Source organism: Poeciliopsis prolifica, unplaced genomic scaffold, assembly GCF_027474105.1.
Source record: "Poeciliopsis prolifica strain line A6 unplaced genomic scaffold, Auburn_PproV2 SCAFFOLD008, whole genome shotgun sequence".
In the NCBI taxonomy this organism is placed as follows: domain Eukaryota; kingdom Metazoa; phylum Chordata; class Actinopteri; order Cyprinodontiformes; family Poeciliidae; genus Poeciliopsis; species Poeciliopsis prolifica.
The window spans coordinates 15,516,892-15,533,977 of NW_026562383.1; the positions used below are offsets into that span (position 1 = coordinate 15,516,892).

Sequence of the window (17,086 nt, forward strand, 5' to 3'; positions counted from 1 at the left end):
GCAGTCACCTGTGAATGAAGCCCATGGAGTGGATTCCATCCAACGCTAACACCACCTCCGCTGTATAAAAGCGGGCCCACTTCTCTGGGACGTCATAGTTGCTCATCAAGTTAACCAGATCCCCACCAGGCATGTATTCCATCACCATGTAGAGGTAGCGGTCATCTTGGAATGCGAAAAAGAGCTGAAAGAAAAAAAAAGAAAGAAAACAAAGTCAAAATTATGAAAAACCAAACATAACACAATATCAAAGTCAATCAATATTTGACATTTTACATATTTACCATCTGTAATATTAAATTGGAGCTTACCTGCACAACCCATGGACTGTTGGCAAAAGCCATGATGTCTCTCTCTTCCCAGAAGAAAGCAGAGTCTGACCTTTTGATCATCTCAAACTTGCTCAGCAGCTTCATGGCGTATACTTTACGTGTGGATTTGTGTCTTACCTAAAAAAACAGAAAAAACAAGCAAGTGAAAGTTGGGCGTTCACGTGAGTTCCTTACCTTTAATATAAGATAATAAAATGGTAAATTCTTACCAATTGAACCTCTCCAAATGCACCTCTTCCAATAACTTTAACCACTTCATAGTCCTCTGCTTTCATCCGTAGATCACGGATTTTACTAATTGTTTTTTTATCTGGTAGGGAAAAAATAATGATAGAACAACAATTAAAAGGTTTGCACATTTTCTGCAAGTTCCAGTGGTAAAAATGCACCTTTTAAAAATCAAGCTTACTGAATAACTTAAGTTCCTGAGCAAATTAAGCCCAAGTTAAATATTTGTCAACTTACATTTGTGTTTATTGTCCCTGGCGTGTGACTCAATTGCTGTTACACAGAATCCTACACAGTAGAATACTTATTGCAGTAAGATGTTCGTAAACCTCTGCACACAGGCAGTTGTTACTGTTTAAGATTTTAAAAGTGCTAATGCTACTAAGTAAAAATGCTACTTTTTTTCTAAATGATTAACCTAAAGTTAAGATAAAATACTATCTGCAGGTAAGACTTTTTAAAAAACCTGAAATTAGACAATTGAATTCAAAACTAATTATGAGTTTTTAAAAACTTTCAGAAGCCACTGTATTCTCCGCATCTCAGAGTAAATCAATTCTCAAATTTATGGAAAAAAAAACTCAGTGATTCTAAAGTTGCAGAAATTCAACAGCAAAATTAGTCATCGACTTAATGCCGTAAATAATCTGTTTTAACAATCACATATCCTTTGAGAGTCATGGAAAATCTGCATTTTGAACACAAGCAAAATTGTTGGCAATCCAACCAGAAAAAAAGCTGAGAGTGTTTAGGGAAAGTTTGTTGCCTATTGAGAGTTGGCCTCTACCCAGTGTAATAATTCTAGCTCCCCAGAGAAACATTGCATCCACCATTAAGCCAAATTTGGTCAATGCTGCGTTAGGGGGACAATTTTCAATTCACATGGGTTACAACTGGCATCGGAGTGCATGGAAACGTAGCGTGTGAGGGCATCAAAGTTCAATCAATACAAAAATAAAGTAGTAAGCTATTATGACAATTATTGTGCATTGTTTAAATATAGGATTTTATATTCGTTGTAAATGTGTAAATTTGATTGTGTGTTTGCTGGATTCAGCCTTTGTTCAGTACTTGTCTGCACAAACACAATGGAGCAATCATTCAATTTAACTTTGGTGTAAAGCAAAATGAATCGAGAGAATTTGGAGTAAAGAGTGCTTCAGGCAACTCGAGTCACTGAGGTCCAGGATCTCTGCAGATAATCCATTAGTCCAAATCCATCAATGCTTTGCACAAAAAGATGAGACGGGGAATAGCTGAGGTGATGTGAAGTGGCAGGTCATCTTTTGGTCAACCACTTTTTTTTCCTCTTTCTAACGTCTAGATTCTGCACAACCAGGGGCAACATGCTGAGTTATGTCAGACTAAGGATGAGAGGGAGTATTTGTTGTTTTCATTAAATTATAGGTTAACTGGATGTTATTCAGGAAATTAAAGACGTACAAGGCCAAGTTACAACATCACTGCCCAGCCCCCACCTTAGAATAGCTGGGTTTATAAAAACTACTCCACTGTAACACACTGTAATATGATAGTTGGCATTTCCAAGAAAAATCCTTACTGAGAATCAAGTTTTTTTTAAAAAAGAAAGAAAAACAAAAACAGTCTTGGACTAATATTTACATGATGTCTAAATTTAAATTGAGGGGGTTTCGAGGTTTGAGAGCAGTGAGGAAAAAGAAACCAACCTTGATATGAATCATGCGGGTCACCGGTCATTTATGAAAGCCCCTTTGTTGGGGACACTAAGCAGTAGACACCTATTGTGTCCAAGCATACATACTGACAGACACAAAAACAGCTTTCTTTACAGTGCTGCATATAAACCCCGTAACAGGCAGTCTATGAACACAAATGGGACACTCCGTATAAAACGTGTACATGAGAGCGAAAGCTATGATCCAAGATACTTACATCTATTCAAGAAGTTGTCAATGCTCTTGTTTTTCCTAAGGGCAGGGAAGTCGAGGTCGTATACCAGCGCGTCCAAGCCATCCTGGAGGAGGAGGAACAGAGCTTAGATGAGGCAAAACCCAACAGTTTTATTTATTTTTTATACATAAGATATATATGTAAAAATATTAATGCTTTATGGGCAATTAAATGTGTGTGACTCAACAATCCAAGTTCATTTGAGGAAAATGTAGTTTATTTCCATACACACATGCATTGTGATGAAGTCAAATGGTGACAGAGTTGCTACACCAACCACTTCAGTATTTCTTTGGGGGGGTGTAAAAAAAAAAGCCCTTTAAAAACTTTCAACCCTGTTTTCAATAATAAATCATGAGATATTGTGGACAATTAAAAAGAAAAACACATTTGATTTAATAATTAGTGATATTCTGACTGTAGGTCATTCTGAATATTTAATATTTTCTAGTGACAGATAATTTTTTTGTACTAGTTTGAACTTAATCTGATTTTGAAGAAATGTGATTTTTACCCAACACTAGATACTTTTAGGTGAAAACCGACAGGCATTCCTCAGTCTGGACAAAACCTCCAGTTCCACATGAAAAAACGCAACCTCAGACTCTGCCACCACCATATTTCACTATATATATTGACTTCTTCTGGCGATATGAAGTGTTGAGCCACGCTTGGTGAGATCATGTAGAGTTCCTTCCCTGACTAGTTTCAGTCTCATTTTGGAGAATTGACCCCTCTCTGCTCCTTGTAATCCCACCTCACAACAACTACTGAATTTCAGTCCAGGTTAGTGAGTCACAACATCTACTGTCAGGTATGAACTCAAGAAGATCTAATGCTTAAACTCGAATTTCCAAATTGCTTCACAAACATTTACCATTATACATATTTATGCAAATGTTATTTATTTTGTTTCTTCTGAACTGAGTGATTTTTACTTGAATTACATCACAGTACATTATGTGGAAAAATGTTACAGCTATCAGTACATTTTTACATCACATAAACCTCTAATTTCAAGAGAGTACCGGGGTATTATTAGATAAGTCATAATAAAGGCACTGCAATGCATACTGTGAAGTTTTGACAACATAATTCCCTCTAATGAAACTGAAGGCTTTTAAATTATGCTTCAAAAAATATTCTCCCTACAAACATATCCACTCCCAGCCTTACCCAACACAAAATATGACTATGTGTCAATTCATCCATAAATGCATCTGTGAGATCATACACTGACGTAGGATGAGAAGCCATGGCATTTATCCCAAATATGTTCAATCAAGTTAAGGTCTGAACAGTGCAGGCCAGTCAAGTTCTTCCGCACTCAGCCATGTCTATTTTGGCCTTGCTTTCTGCACTGGATTGAAGTCACGGTAGCGCAGAAAAGGGAAATCTATAAAATGCATCCACAAAGTTGAGTGCATTAAATGATCTAAAATTCCTTGTTGTGCTGAAGCTTTAAGAGTTACTTTCACTGGTGCTAAGAAGACAAGCCAAACTCACAAAAACAGCCATGCACTATAATCCCCTTCATGCCAAACTTTACACCTAACACAATGTAGTCAGGCAAGTGGTGTTCATCTGGCAGCTGCCAAACAGAAAGGAGTCATTGGTCACTCTAGAGAATACGGGTAAACTAGTCTTTAGCCCAGTGGAAGTTTGCTTAGCACAACTGCATTGAACTTGTTGATGTAAGGCCTTGAAGCAGCTGCATGACCATGGAAAATCATTGCATGAAGTTCTCTAAACTAATCTGAAAGGCACATGAAAATTGGATGTCTACAGCCATGGATTATGCAGAAAGTCAGCTGGCTCTACACACAGAGTAGATGTTCCCAGTCTCTTCCACTTTCTTATAATACCACTAACAGTTGACAGTGGAATATTTAGTAGAGAAGAAATGTGTCTGCTGGACTTTACTGCGCAGGTTGCATCCTATGATGGAACCATGTTGGAATTCAATGAGCTCTGGAGAGAGATGCATTCTTTTGCAAATGTTTGTAGAAGCAGTTTGCCTGCTTAAGAGTGAATTTGACACCTGCCGAAATGGAAGTGATTGAAACATGAATATGTTTTTTTTTTTTTTTTTAGGAAGGGCGAGTAAATGTTTGGCAATATAGTTTATCCGATGAAAGAAAATAGTTGAACAGATTATTGGCTACTAAGAAACCCTTTAAATGTATGTGTGAGATCCACTGCTGGAACTCAAAAAGTTTTAGATGGCAGGTTGATGCTGTCTTGGCCCGGCAAGAGACTAAGTACCACTGGAAAGGTTTAGCCTAATCTGCCATAATCCACAGTGGTTCCAACAAAACAGCCGCATAAACACTTCCAACACGTGCAGTAGCATGCTGTTCATATAGCAGGTGAAGTAGAAGCAAAAGGAGTATTGGAGATATCACACGTCAGCGTAGAGTATTCTAAATTTGACGAGTAAACACGTATAAGGAACTACTTGTTTTTAAGTGTTTATTTGATGACACAAATCTCCAGTAAAGTGCTGACAGAATCAACTGAGTCATGCCAGCATAGTGAATAGGTCAGTAACATGTTTCATTTTGCATCTCTGTACAAAGTAATAATGACACATGGTGAATCAGCAGCTCAGGCCAGCAAAAGAATCCTCTTAGCCAACTTTGTTCCTTCTACTCAACGGTGGAGGTCACGGCCACACCCCTCACTGAGAGACATAACACCAATAGTGCCCTACAGGAAGTGTGGAAACAGCGAAAAGGCAGGTAGGGGGGCAAGAGGAAAACTGGGAGGTAGAGTGGCTGGTAGGAAGAACAAAAGCAACTTGAGAAGTTAATAAAGGGCAATAAAAAAAATAGAAACAAAAGTTACACTGAAATCTGTGTGATTACAGAAAATCTTCAAGGTCTTTGCATAAAAGCGACCAGCAACAGGGACTAAGGGATGTTGCTGTCCATATGGAAGCCAGCCAGCCCACTCTGAAGGGAAAAAAGAACTGAAGAACAAAGTCTTTTGGGACCCTAATCACAAGGCTCTGAGCGCGGCATTGCACGTTTGCATAACTTCCTGCCACAGAGAACTCTGGACAGCCACAGCAGCATTCCTCAACAGGACTGTACACGTCAGAGAGCTATTTTAGCTATGTGGCCAAACAAGTTCTCAACAAAAAGTAAGGAAGACACGGAAAACGTCCATCCCCAGTACCAACTGAACAAAGCATGTTTTTAATCAACACAAGTGTCTACCACCATGATGGAAGGGAGAAGGGAGTGAAGAGCCGGCACGAAGTGGGCTGGTCCAATAGGAAGCAAGGACAGGGAAACAAATGAGGTCAGAATCAACAACAATGATGACTAAGATGGTTTAAATTAAACCTCAGAGTGAGAAAGGAGTTAATATACTGTAAGTGAACAATTTTACAGTGACGTGAACAAGAGAACTACTAACCTATTATTAACGAGACCTTACAATAAAAAAAGAATATAATGGGCAGCACCGCCTGCACATGGAATGCCATTCAGCATGCAGGACTTTCACCCACAATAAAAAGAACACTATTGACAATTATCAGTTTAAGCGGACAGGACAGGCCAGAATTTGGCTCCAAACAAATGTTTAAAAGATTTTTTTTTTTTTTTTTTTACATTATTTTGCCATTTTTTGCTTTGTAAAATGCTCATACTTTACAGGCATTGAATGTGTACTTCCGGATCTTTACAAAAGATGAATTTGTGTATCGCTTTTTGAAAACTTAGGACAAGATGGCAGAAAGACAAAGATAAGCATCCTTCCTGTAAGGAATAATTGATGAATGCTTAGCACTAAACATCCCACAGAAAACAGCACCATGTCATGACAGTTAAAAAAAACAAACATGAAACAGCCCAACCTGCAAAGATATGACATGACAAAAGAAGTGAGCAGCACCCGAGGCAACATTTAGTGAATATTGAAAGGTACAACCGATTCATGTGTGAGGATGCTTTGGATTCTAAGAAAGATCAAGACATATACGATGGAAGATTTGTTGGTATGATGTCCACTCTGCAACACAACACGACTGCACAACCACCTGAAATCTTAAGATGAAATGATCAATTCCCCACAAACAAAAATTTATTGAAATTTTGCATGTTTGCCAAAATTTAAAAAAAGATACATTTTCAGCAGCTGCTCCAAAAACAAGCAAATTGACATGAATAATAATTTTGTCATATTTACTATTCGTCCTAAACGTTAACATTCATATTTCAATGACTGCTTAGTTTTTAAATTAATTTTGTAAATTAATTAGTTTAAACGATTATATTTAGACATTAATTTTCAATGGAGTTTCTAAATTGTTGAAGTTACTACTACTGTTCATGTGCTCAGCTGTGGCAGAGAGGAAGAGATGTGTGCTTCTGTTTGCACTGAAGACCTCGTACCTTGTGTCAACTTAAAGAGGCCAATATAGCACATTTTGCATCAACACACATTGTTTCAAATGAAAAAAAATCACACATTTTCAATTCAAAACGCCCACACACACATCAGAATCAGCCTGAGATTTACTAAGATGGACAAGATGAACAAGTGCACTGCAGGTTTGAAAAATCAGATTTTTTTTTCTGCGGAATGACTTTTAAAAACATGCATAGTTGTGCAAAATCTACAACTATCCATCACAAAAATCAAGAGTGCAGCAGAAATGCATACAGAATTCATTAAACAGTTACCTAAACTGAAAGTATTTTTAGTGCATTTTTTAATGCACTTTTTAGTCTTTTATTGTTTTTCTTTTCTTTTTTGTATATTTGGACTTAGAGTCTGTGTAATAAAATCTATCTATCTAGTCTAGTTACTGAGATTATGTCTTTAAAAAGTGACAGACCACCTTTTTAGAAATGGTAAAGTTACAAATGCACCAATCAACTTTTTCCTAGCTAATACCAGTTGGGTCAATTTCTAAGTTCTAAAACAAAAGAAAAAAAAATACAATTTTCAGTAGGTTCTTTAATAGAACCTAATTGAAAAAGTAGTTTTGAATAGAAAATACATCAACAATTTTTTTTTTTTTTTTAATTCATGCAGTAAAGCACATGTCCCTAACCTGTGTCTAATTTTCAGAAGATTCAGAGAAGCAGAACAAAATATGTGTTGCTGGACTAATGCACAGGTGTCAAACTCCAGTCCTCAAGGACCAGTGTCCTGCAGATTTTAGATGTACCACCTAATTATTCTATTCAGGTGTGGTGCTACAGAGGCACATCTAAAAGTTGCAGGACACCGGCCCTTGAGGACTGGAGTTTGACAAGCATTTATCCAGACGGTCATAGGTAAAGCATCAGGAATGTATTACTTGTGTTAGCTGATCAATTCTGATTTGAATTTTACACAGTGCAACAAGAACTGGCAGCAGCACATTCAAATTATGATCAAGTTTTAGGGCTGAAACGATTCCTCGAGTGATTCGAGTACCTCCATTATAAAAATTCCTCGAGGATTTTGCACCTGTATAAATGCAGGTGCATTTATACAGGTGAGCGGATAGACTGAACACTGCGGGCAGCTGCGCATTAGATAATTAACGTAAGTATAGCTTTATGGACGAATCAAAAATTGCATATCAATCCGGTCTCAACAAATGTGTGGCGGAGCTCATTGTGGCGGCACGTAGCTGGTAGATGTTTCCGTGTGTGACGAACAAAGGTGTCAAATCCCGATGCAAACATCAACACAAAAGCTATAAATGTCAGGGCAAGGTGAGAGTCCATTGACTGTAGATGAATACATAAACTAAAAGCTGGAGTATTGAAATTTTTTAGAAGCGTATTTGTGAGCCTGCCTCTTTATTACTAAATTGAAGATCATTTCAGATTTTTGTATAATTTTTCTTCAGGTAAACTTGTAAAGTGAGCTATTATTGTTACGAGTTAATTTTCCAAACTGCAGAAAAGTTATTGCTAGGGAACCTCAAATTGGACTGATGTGGATATGTTATGTTCGATTTACTAATGTTTTCCTTTAACTTTTGTTTTTATCTGATTATTCATAAGAATAATTGATAGATTACTAAGTCACTGAAATATTAATTTACAACAGCCCTATCTAGTTTTGTTAAAAATAATAATAATGTTGTAAATGTGTTATAAAAGTAAAAAGATAGGGCTTTTTAGTTTCTCGTTATACCTATTCCTGTACTGCAGCATATAACCAAAGGTGACACAACTTTTTAAATCTCACGAAAATCAATCTAATTACAACATTAAAAAGGACCAACAAGAAAAAATTGCCAAACTACACACACACACACACAAAAAAGTACATTGGCGGTTGACATTAAATATGGCTATTAATTCTTCTGTTCCTAACCTTTTCGGGGAGAAAAACTCACACAAGCACTTTTCCAGGCATTAAGGTCTGAGCTGAAATTTCCATGCGAGACTAAGCCACATCATTCCCTTCAACATGCCAATATAAAGCATGTGAATTGGCCCAACTTCTTGTTTCCTTTTCTGCCACTTCATCAACACAATAAGCTTGCCGCACGTGACCAATTGTGCAGACAGCCATTCAGCTGGCCATGCAAATAAAGGCAGTTCCACTGTAGGCTGAGCCCGTGTAAACACAAATGTGTTCACACAGCCCAGCGAAGCCATTCAAAACATAAAATACCAGACCACTTCCTTACTGTTCACTCCCAAGCAGTCTGACACAAACCAACATTTAAATGTTCTCCCCTGGCAAGACTTTGCACTCGTCGTTTCACCTTCTTCACTTTGCTGAAACTACGTCTACATTTTGCTGCTGAGCATTATATGTATCGACACTCATCCAGAAAGATGCTTAACTACTACAGTGGATAAATGGCAGTGACAGTGAACCAGGGATGGCAAAACGAGAACATTTCAAAGTTTAAGTGAGCAAAACTTTCCTGTCACAAATGCTTTCATGTGAAAATACTTCAGTGGTGCAGCATATCAACGTTATCACCCACAGAGCTCAATTTTCTACCAAAACTGTGTTGCCAGTTCCAGTATTTGTGATCTTGCCCAGACAAATAACCTGTGTATTTAACATGAGCACAGTACAGCCAGGACACGGGTCAAGAGCTTTCTGTATAAATAAGAAACGCAACTTCAGAGACAAAAAAGTAAGACTGTGATAAGATGAAAAGTAAAACCAGCACAGTTTAGAGAAGAAAATATAATTTTAGTTAGCATTCCTGAATATAATCAGTCAGTCTGGGGAATGTGGAGCTACAAATAGCTCAGCCAGTTGTTGTTCCCATAACTGAATGGCTGAGGAGAGCAGTTTATGACTGTGAACTTTCCTGCAACAGAAACAGGTCCCTGCTGACCTTAATTTAATCATAAAGATGTTCTGGTTTGTTTGTCTGTTTTTAAGCTGGAGCAATTAAGCTTGTGGATGTCATTAGTCAAGAAAACTTAAAATAAATTCATACAATGTAAGTGCATATTCAATTTCATAAATACATTCCTAAAACAAAACCACTCTGCACTCAAAGTATGAATATTACATCACTAGATTAAATAAGGAACCCGTCTCATTCACATTCATATGCCTGTCAACTGTTTTGACTGTCCTCATTCAATTGTGTCCAGGACTTTTGTAAGCACAACTGAGCCAGAATAAGCTGCATTTCTATCACAGACCCTAGCCTATAATATAAAATATATGTAATGGGATAGGACATATTTTTAAACTTTCATGCATTCCATGGACACTTTGCTTAAGAAACTTATAAACAGAAATGCTGAAACACCACAAGGCTTTCTATGAATTGTGTGTCTGTATCAAGACAAATGAGCTGTTTGATAGAGCTAGTTGTTTTCAAACCAAATAAAAAAGCAGTTACAAGATTATCTTTTTTTATGCATTCAAGCACAATTCCATAACAGTAACTGTGCAGTGCAATATACTGTGTTGATGCATTTATAGATGAAACATAGTGAGAACTCTGTCTTATTACAGATGATAGCAAAAATACAATGTTTGACCTGCTACTCAATAATCCAAACAAAGTAAAAACCAACCACATATCTGGCAACTTCAAGTAACCCATGGGAATTAAAAGATGGTATGACTTCATACTAAATAACATGATACATTATAGCAATATCTTCACAAAATGGAAAAGTAATCAAATTGAATGTATGAAAGAATGTCCATGATCAGACTTCCAGAAGATATGCTATTAATTGAAAAAAATTAAAACATATTTCTTTTAATATTTAGCTGTATCACACCTGTACATGTAAAACAAAAAAAGAGAAACACCTATTAGATAGTAATAACATTCAACATAAAAGCATTTCCCCTTGATATTCAACCGACACCACCACAACCTAGCAAGCTAAATAAAGACAAGACTGCATTATATCCCTGTCAAAATTGTGCAGATCTGTCAGCAAACTCAGGCACTGTTGCACTATCTATGTGGACACCACCTTAAGGTTTAGGGCTGTCTATTAAAGGCAAAGGTTGCAGAGACAAGGCAGGCATTCAGCATGAGTAAGACATGCCATGCCTTAACAAAACATCAATGGAGGAAAATTTGGAGATATGCCATAGACGTGTCTCAAAACATAACTTTTAGAAACAAGTATTTGCTTTTACAAATCTACTGTTGCATTGTGATATGTTGTAAAATTGAATTCACTCACAAAAACTGATCAGTGTTGATATGAGACCTTAAAGACCTAGTTCAAGACAACACATGAACTCTAAACAACAAATTCTAACTGAGTTTTCTTGCCCAGTAACTATGACCTGAACAAATGTATGTGCAGATGATTTGGACCAACTTCAGCTTCTATTCATTATTTCCAATCCTTTCAACCCAACATATACATGCAGCGCTCACACGATCATTACATTGAAATCTGGTTTCCTTGCCTTGCTGTTTCCTGTAATTATTCCTGTTGCAAAATTAAAGTCCAAATCAGAGATTGGAGGAGGATAAACACAGACCGGCTAAAAAGCTGAAAAGTGCCAAAGTAACAACAAAGACAGAACCAGGAAGCATGCAGACATGTGAAAGAGAGGCCAAGTCAGTTTGAACATATAACTAGTGGCTTAAAATTAAAAGATGAAAAAAAAATCAGGTCATGTCTGAATTTATGTGTAGAAATGTAAATGTCATGTTTGCCCTGCAGGGGGAAAAAAATTTAATAAAAATACATCCTCTGTTACACTGCAGAGCCTGGAATAATTTACCATTGAACAAAACTACTTGACTTAGAAGAACATTTTTTTTAAATATTACTTTTCTATATAAATTAGTCTTGAAAGCAGTGAGTTTCTGTGTTTCCAAACAGACTGAATGGCTTGAACCTTGGACAGAGGTACTCTTCACCACAAGGAGGATTCATTTAAACAACAAAGATAAGAAAGAGGGTCAGAGAATATGAGACATATCTCATCCTAAAACTTGGCAGAGCATAGAGGCTGAATATATTTACACTAAACACACCGAGCTTGTAAGAGAAGTACAATTCCAACATCAAGACACTTCAACCAAAATGCATAAGCAAGAAAAGAGGGATAGCCAGCAGAAGGCCAGAGCTGTGCAATCTGATAAAACCCATTGCTCACAGCCAAGCTCTCTGGCTGCTTTATGAGTAAAACATTCTGATTCACAGCCCTCGGAAACACGAGTTTTTACCCTTCAGTCCACATAATTTTGGTTTATGGGAGAAAAGCAGAGCCCACACCCTGCCACCTCAGAGCTGCCTGCCTGTTCAACGCTCACTCTCTCTCCAGAACGGCTTTGGGACACACTGGGAACTCCAGACCAGTCAAAGACAAGAGGTTATTTGATTAGTATGGAATTTTATTAAGCTGTGGGTGGAGTTGCATGGTAGCAGTGAGGGAGCCTCTGCAAGAAAAAAAAAAGAAAAAAAAAAAGACCACCATTCATTGATCAGGGGTGAGAAAAAAAAGCGATAAACAGCCCCTTGTGTAGGGCTTTGCAGTAGGAACAGTGGCCACAGGTTTTTTCTGTTAAATATGCAGAGCCTGTGGAGTTTTGGGTGAGTTTTATAGTCTTTCTGAAACATGATGGGAGGTCAAACAAAATATGCATGTTTTCGTTTAAAGACAGGTATCTAAAGCCGTCTATTCATAACACAAACACTACAACTTGAGTATGTGAGCGGGGTTTTAGTGTGAACCCCTATTTTCCCAATGGACACCGTTCTTGATGTTCTTTTGCTTGGTAAGTAGTCTGCCAACTCCTTTATCCTTGTCATAACAGCAACATTCTTTACTCTTCACTTTATTCTTCATTAAGTCTTTAAATACTTTAGGAAAGCCTAGAAGATTATATTATGGCTTTGTAAGCTTCTGATCATGTAAAAATGTTCAAGTCAAACAGAGTCACAACTGATAATGTAATTTAAACACACTGCTAAATTATCGGATGTAATGGGAAAATTAAAAAGAAATGACGATAGATGTCAAGAGAAGAATTGATCCTTCGTTAGAAGCCATAAACATAGCAGAAGGAAAAGGAAACGTGCAAGCATGAAAATACCAAGTTCATGTTGCAGGTGGAACCGTAACATTAATGGCTTGTTTTAAAGTAGGAGGGATTGGTGCACTCCTTAAAATGTTTGGCGTCACGATAAAAGAACTTTGTAAATATCGAAGGAATATTTTTATATATTTGACAGGAAATAAGAACTTGGACAAAGAGCATTCAATATGGACAATGACACAAAACATAGCACCAATTAATATTTCTGGCATTTAGCGAACAGAGATGACTTTGATAAAACAATTAGACACTGAAGGGAATATCCAAGAGTTAACAAAACATTTTTTTATTTCAACTTAGTATTAATTGACTACAGTAATACTATTGTAAGTACACACTCCTATAGTACTTAATTAACTGAAAATTCAAAATTTTTTTTGCTTCCAAAACCAGAATTTCAGTATGAATCATTTGATACTCTAGGTAAGTTTTGTCCAGTCCACCGAATTACGCACCAGAGACCAGAATACCAACATACATATAAGCAGAAACACTCCCATGAGTCACATCAATGTGAAAACATGTAGTACCACTGTCATCCAAACTGGCATATTTGTGATATCAACAGTCGTGTGACAACAAGATTCCCTTTGGCGCTCAATGAGTGAGAGAGTTCCCAAGTTTACTGTCATAAAAACCAATGAAGGAGTGCTGGAGGGATTAGCACGTGGCAACAGCCGCCTTCCAACCACAAACAGAAGAGTTGTCACCCAGATGACAGGAAGTAGTCAGGTACACTTACTGGTGCAGGAGGCCTGAAGGTTATAACAGGCATAAAGTTGGTTTATTGCTTTACATCATGTTAAAATAAGGATATTCAGACAAAATGTTCCTTTCATAATGATCCAAATAACATTAATAACTCATTACCTAAAGACAACATTACTACCTCTGACATAATTGACATTAAACCTATATTATTTCAAGTTGCTGGACCAAAAACACTGCTGTTTTTGTCCTGCTTAAAAGTTATATTTTTACACACTTATGAACAATGCTATCAAAACAAAGAAATAATACAACAGTTTTAACAATAACAATCCTGATTATTTTAGCAGTTTGACCCGATACACTGAAGCCTACCCCACATAAGGAGAGCTCCTGATTTGTTTCCCAAAAACAAACACATAAATAGGTACAATTAGAGATGCACCAATTGGGGTTTTCAGGTTGGATACCGATTTCTGGTTTTCTTTATGGCCTGACCTTATAATTCTTATGTTTTCTACTGAGGGCTATTGCACAAAAAAGTACTACATCTCTACTGATAAAGGTTGTAGCTGTAAGTCAAAAGCAAAATAAAACAAATGGAATATTATTCCCCATTATGCACAGCAGCATCAATTCAAAAACAGCATCAAGAACAAGTGCATGCAGTTAACTTTAGCACTGCTACTGGTGAGTGCTTAGAAGCCCATCAAAAGTAAATGCTTTTGAACAATGGGATTTACAAAACAACCATAGTACTGTGTATTGGAGTAAGACCACAACAATTTGAAAACAAACCTTACATGTATATTAAGAATAATAATCCCTATACTATTTTTAAATAAAACATTAAATAACATGAAGCAAAAATAAACTTTCCAAGTTGCTTATCTTATGCCTCGTGAAATGTGATTAGATCTTCCTCAGTATCAACTGGGAGAAATTAAACTTTTGAGTCTGTTGCTTTCAGAACTATGATTCCAACTTAGATTTCTTGTCTGAAAACAGGTTTGAATTTATGAAGGATCTAGGTTTAACGCAAAATCACGTATAGATGTCTGAACTCGATCTAATCTGTGACGAAAATAGTTATTAATATTAGCATTTTGTAGAGTGACAACTGAGACAATCTGTCGGTCTCGGAAAAGAATTTCTGCTCCAAAGAGTCGATTGACCCCGAAGAGCGGTTGCTAACAGGGCTAGCTAACAAGCTACAAACTTACCAGTAGACAATCCGTGTTTATTTCCGACTTGGGGTCTTGTAACATGGCATCGATTTTCTCAAACCGAGCCTCCATGGCGTCTCCTGTGCTCATTTTTGCTGTCAAGTACAGTCCGGAGGGTAAGTTATGCAGAAAAACAGCTCACTGGCGAGGCAAGAAAGCTGGCTAGCCAGCTAGCGTTAGCCAGTGGTAGCTAGCCAGCCAAACGTCCCTTTCTTCGTGTGAACTTTACACCGCACCTCAAAGAAAATGTATCGTTGTCCCACAGCTTCCACAGACAACCAAGGCGTTAAGGTGGCACCTACCACTCCACATTTTCCAAGTCGGGGAAGGTGTTCCCCTCTCAGTACAAGTGGCAAACAACTTCAGTGGCAAAGATAAATGCGGCAACAGATTAGACAACCTCCGTAGGATGCCGCTGAGGATAAGGGCTTAAAACGTTCCAAACAAAAGGCAATTATAAGTAAATACAATGTTCAAAAATAAACAGTTAGAGGGAAGACTAATCCAGGCGTGCTCCCATAGCTGTGCCAGGCCCCTGCAGAAAGCCACAATGTGACAGCTCAAAAGTAGAAGTGGTGGTGGAAAAACTTCTGCTTCTTCCAAATTTCGAAGTTTAAACACGGAGTCGCTATAACGTTTTCAACGGTAGTCCTTCCGCTGGGTCCCCTCAGCTGTCAATGACTGGCGGCTGTTTCCTCCGTCCGAACTGCAAGAGCTCTCACACTGAATATAAATAGGAATCACGTAATATGTGTGTTAGTTTTCGGAAAACAATCGCATACTGTGCACAATTTTCTCACACAGCTCGGCCAACATGTCCGCCTTCCTGTTCAAACACCCCGGAGGAGCAGCTTCAAAATGTCAAGCACAGCGCGCATGCGCGTGAGCCGAGGCTCCCTGAAAGAACTCGCAGATGCAACACGTTGCAATCTCAAATGTTTCAATGTACGATTAAAAAATGTAACTAGTAAGAAGTGGACATGATCGATCACGTTAACGTAATTTTTAGCAAACCAATAGCTTTTACTTCTTCGTCTGGTTCAGATTTCCTATTCTTCCATTTCCTGTTTGTTTCGGTAATTTAAACCATATATGGTTTTCTGGTGAACGGTGAAACAGCACAGCCCAAAACATTAAGGACACTTTCCAGCATATCGTCATTTTTGCGATTATTATCCGAAAATGATAATGTTGTTGTTTTGTTAGATAAAAAATAATATTCTTCTTGATTATAGTTTTTGCTTTTGTGTCGTGAGTGATAATATCCCCTCAATCGGAGACTGTTGCTCACTGCAATTTAACGAATAGCTCGGTTTCATCTGACAGATTTATTTATTTATTATGACTAACCCCTTGGTTTATTTCATGCATCACATAATTCCTCATCCAATGAGATACTTGCAATGTGTAAAAACAAAACAAACAAAAATGTTCAAAATATTCAAATATTGACATTGTTAGTGATGGCCAATAGATGGCGGTGTTTTACAAGTTATGCTATAACATCGTTTTTAAAAGAAATAATTTGAATGAGGTCAATAATTTTAGCTTTCCTGGGACAGAGATACTTGATGCACTTTTTTCAGACAAATAAACAAGACATGTAAGCTTGGGACATGTTGGTGCATGAACTGGAAGATGACCCTGTTATTCCTTTTTGTCTTAGCATCTAATAGCTCTAAAACAAACGTATGTTTTTTTATTGGATATGTCTTAGCTTTAGGGAAACAAATAGAATCAGTCAAAAGTGAAATTGGCTGGTCATACCTAAAAGAAATAGACATTGCACAGGAAAAGACTGATCAGAGTATTTCTTGATGATGATGATAATAATAATAATAATAATAATATTGTTATATTTACAACAATAATAATAATAATTATATATATATATATATATATATATATATATATATATATATATATATAGCCTATATGTAGCTTTTTTATCTCTTAAAAAACAAAATATATACAAGTAATTACCTCTTACTATGTTTGTGCCTGCTATTTGGTTTTTGTGTCCCTAATTTTCGCAGCAAACTGAGCGGAATTTCCGCTGTTCTGGCCCAGACCGCGCTTACAGTACAGTCTTGACGTCAGCCGGTAGCTGACTGTGCGCAGATCAGCTGTGTCCGGGGCAG

At 37.2% G+C, this 17,086-nt stretch overlaps 1 protein-coding gene across 4 annotated transcripts in view; it reads right to left on the bottom strand.

The window, feature by feature from the left end:
* rock1 (Rho-associated, coiled-coil containing protein kinase 1) overlaps nucleotides 1-15,790 on the bottom strand; it is a 33,060-nt gene extending 17,270 nt beyond the window's left edge. For all 4 annotated transcript variants that reach the window (XR_008606173.1, XM_055033037.1, XM_055033038.1 and 1 more), the window contains exons 1-5: nucleotides 14,943-15,790; nucleotides 2,475-2,556; nucleotides 542-642; nucleotides 312-449; nucleotides 9-184 (exon numbers count right to left, since the gene is read on the bottom strand). Coding sequence is in view for 3 of the 4 variants with exons in the window: in XM_055033037.1 (XP_054889012.1) it covers nucleotides 9-184; nucleotides 312-449; nucleotides 542-642; nucleotides 2,475-2,556; nucleotides 14,943-15,035 (590 nt within the window). In the remaining variant the exon portion in view is untranslated. The remainder of the gene's footprint in view (nucleotides 1-8; nucleotides 185-311; nucleotides 450-541; nucleotides 643-2,474; nucleotides 2,557-14,942) is intronic.
* Nucleotides 15,791-17,086: the final 1,296 nt, after the last annotated feature.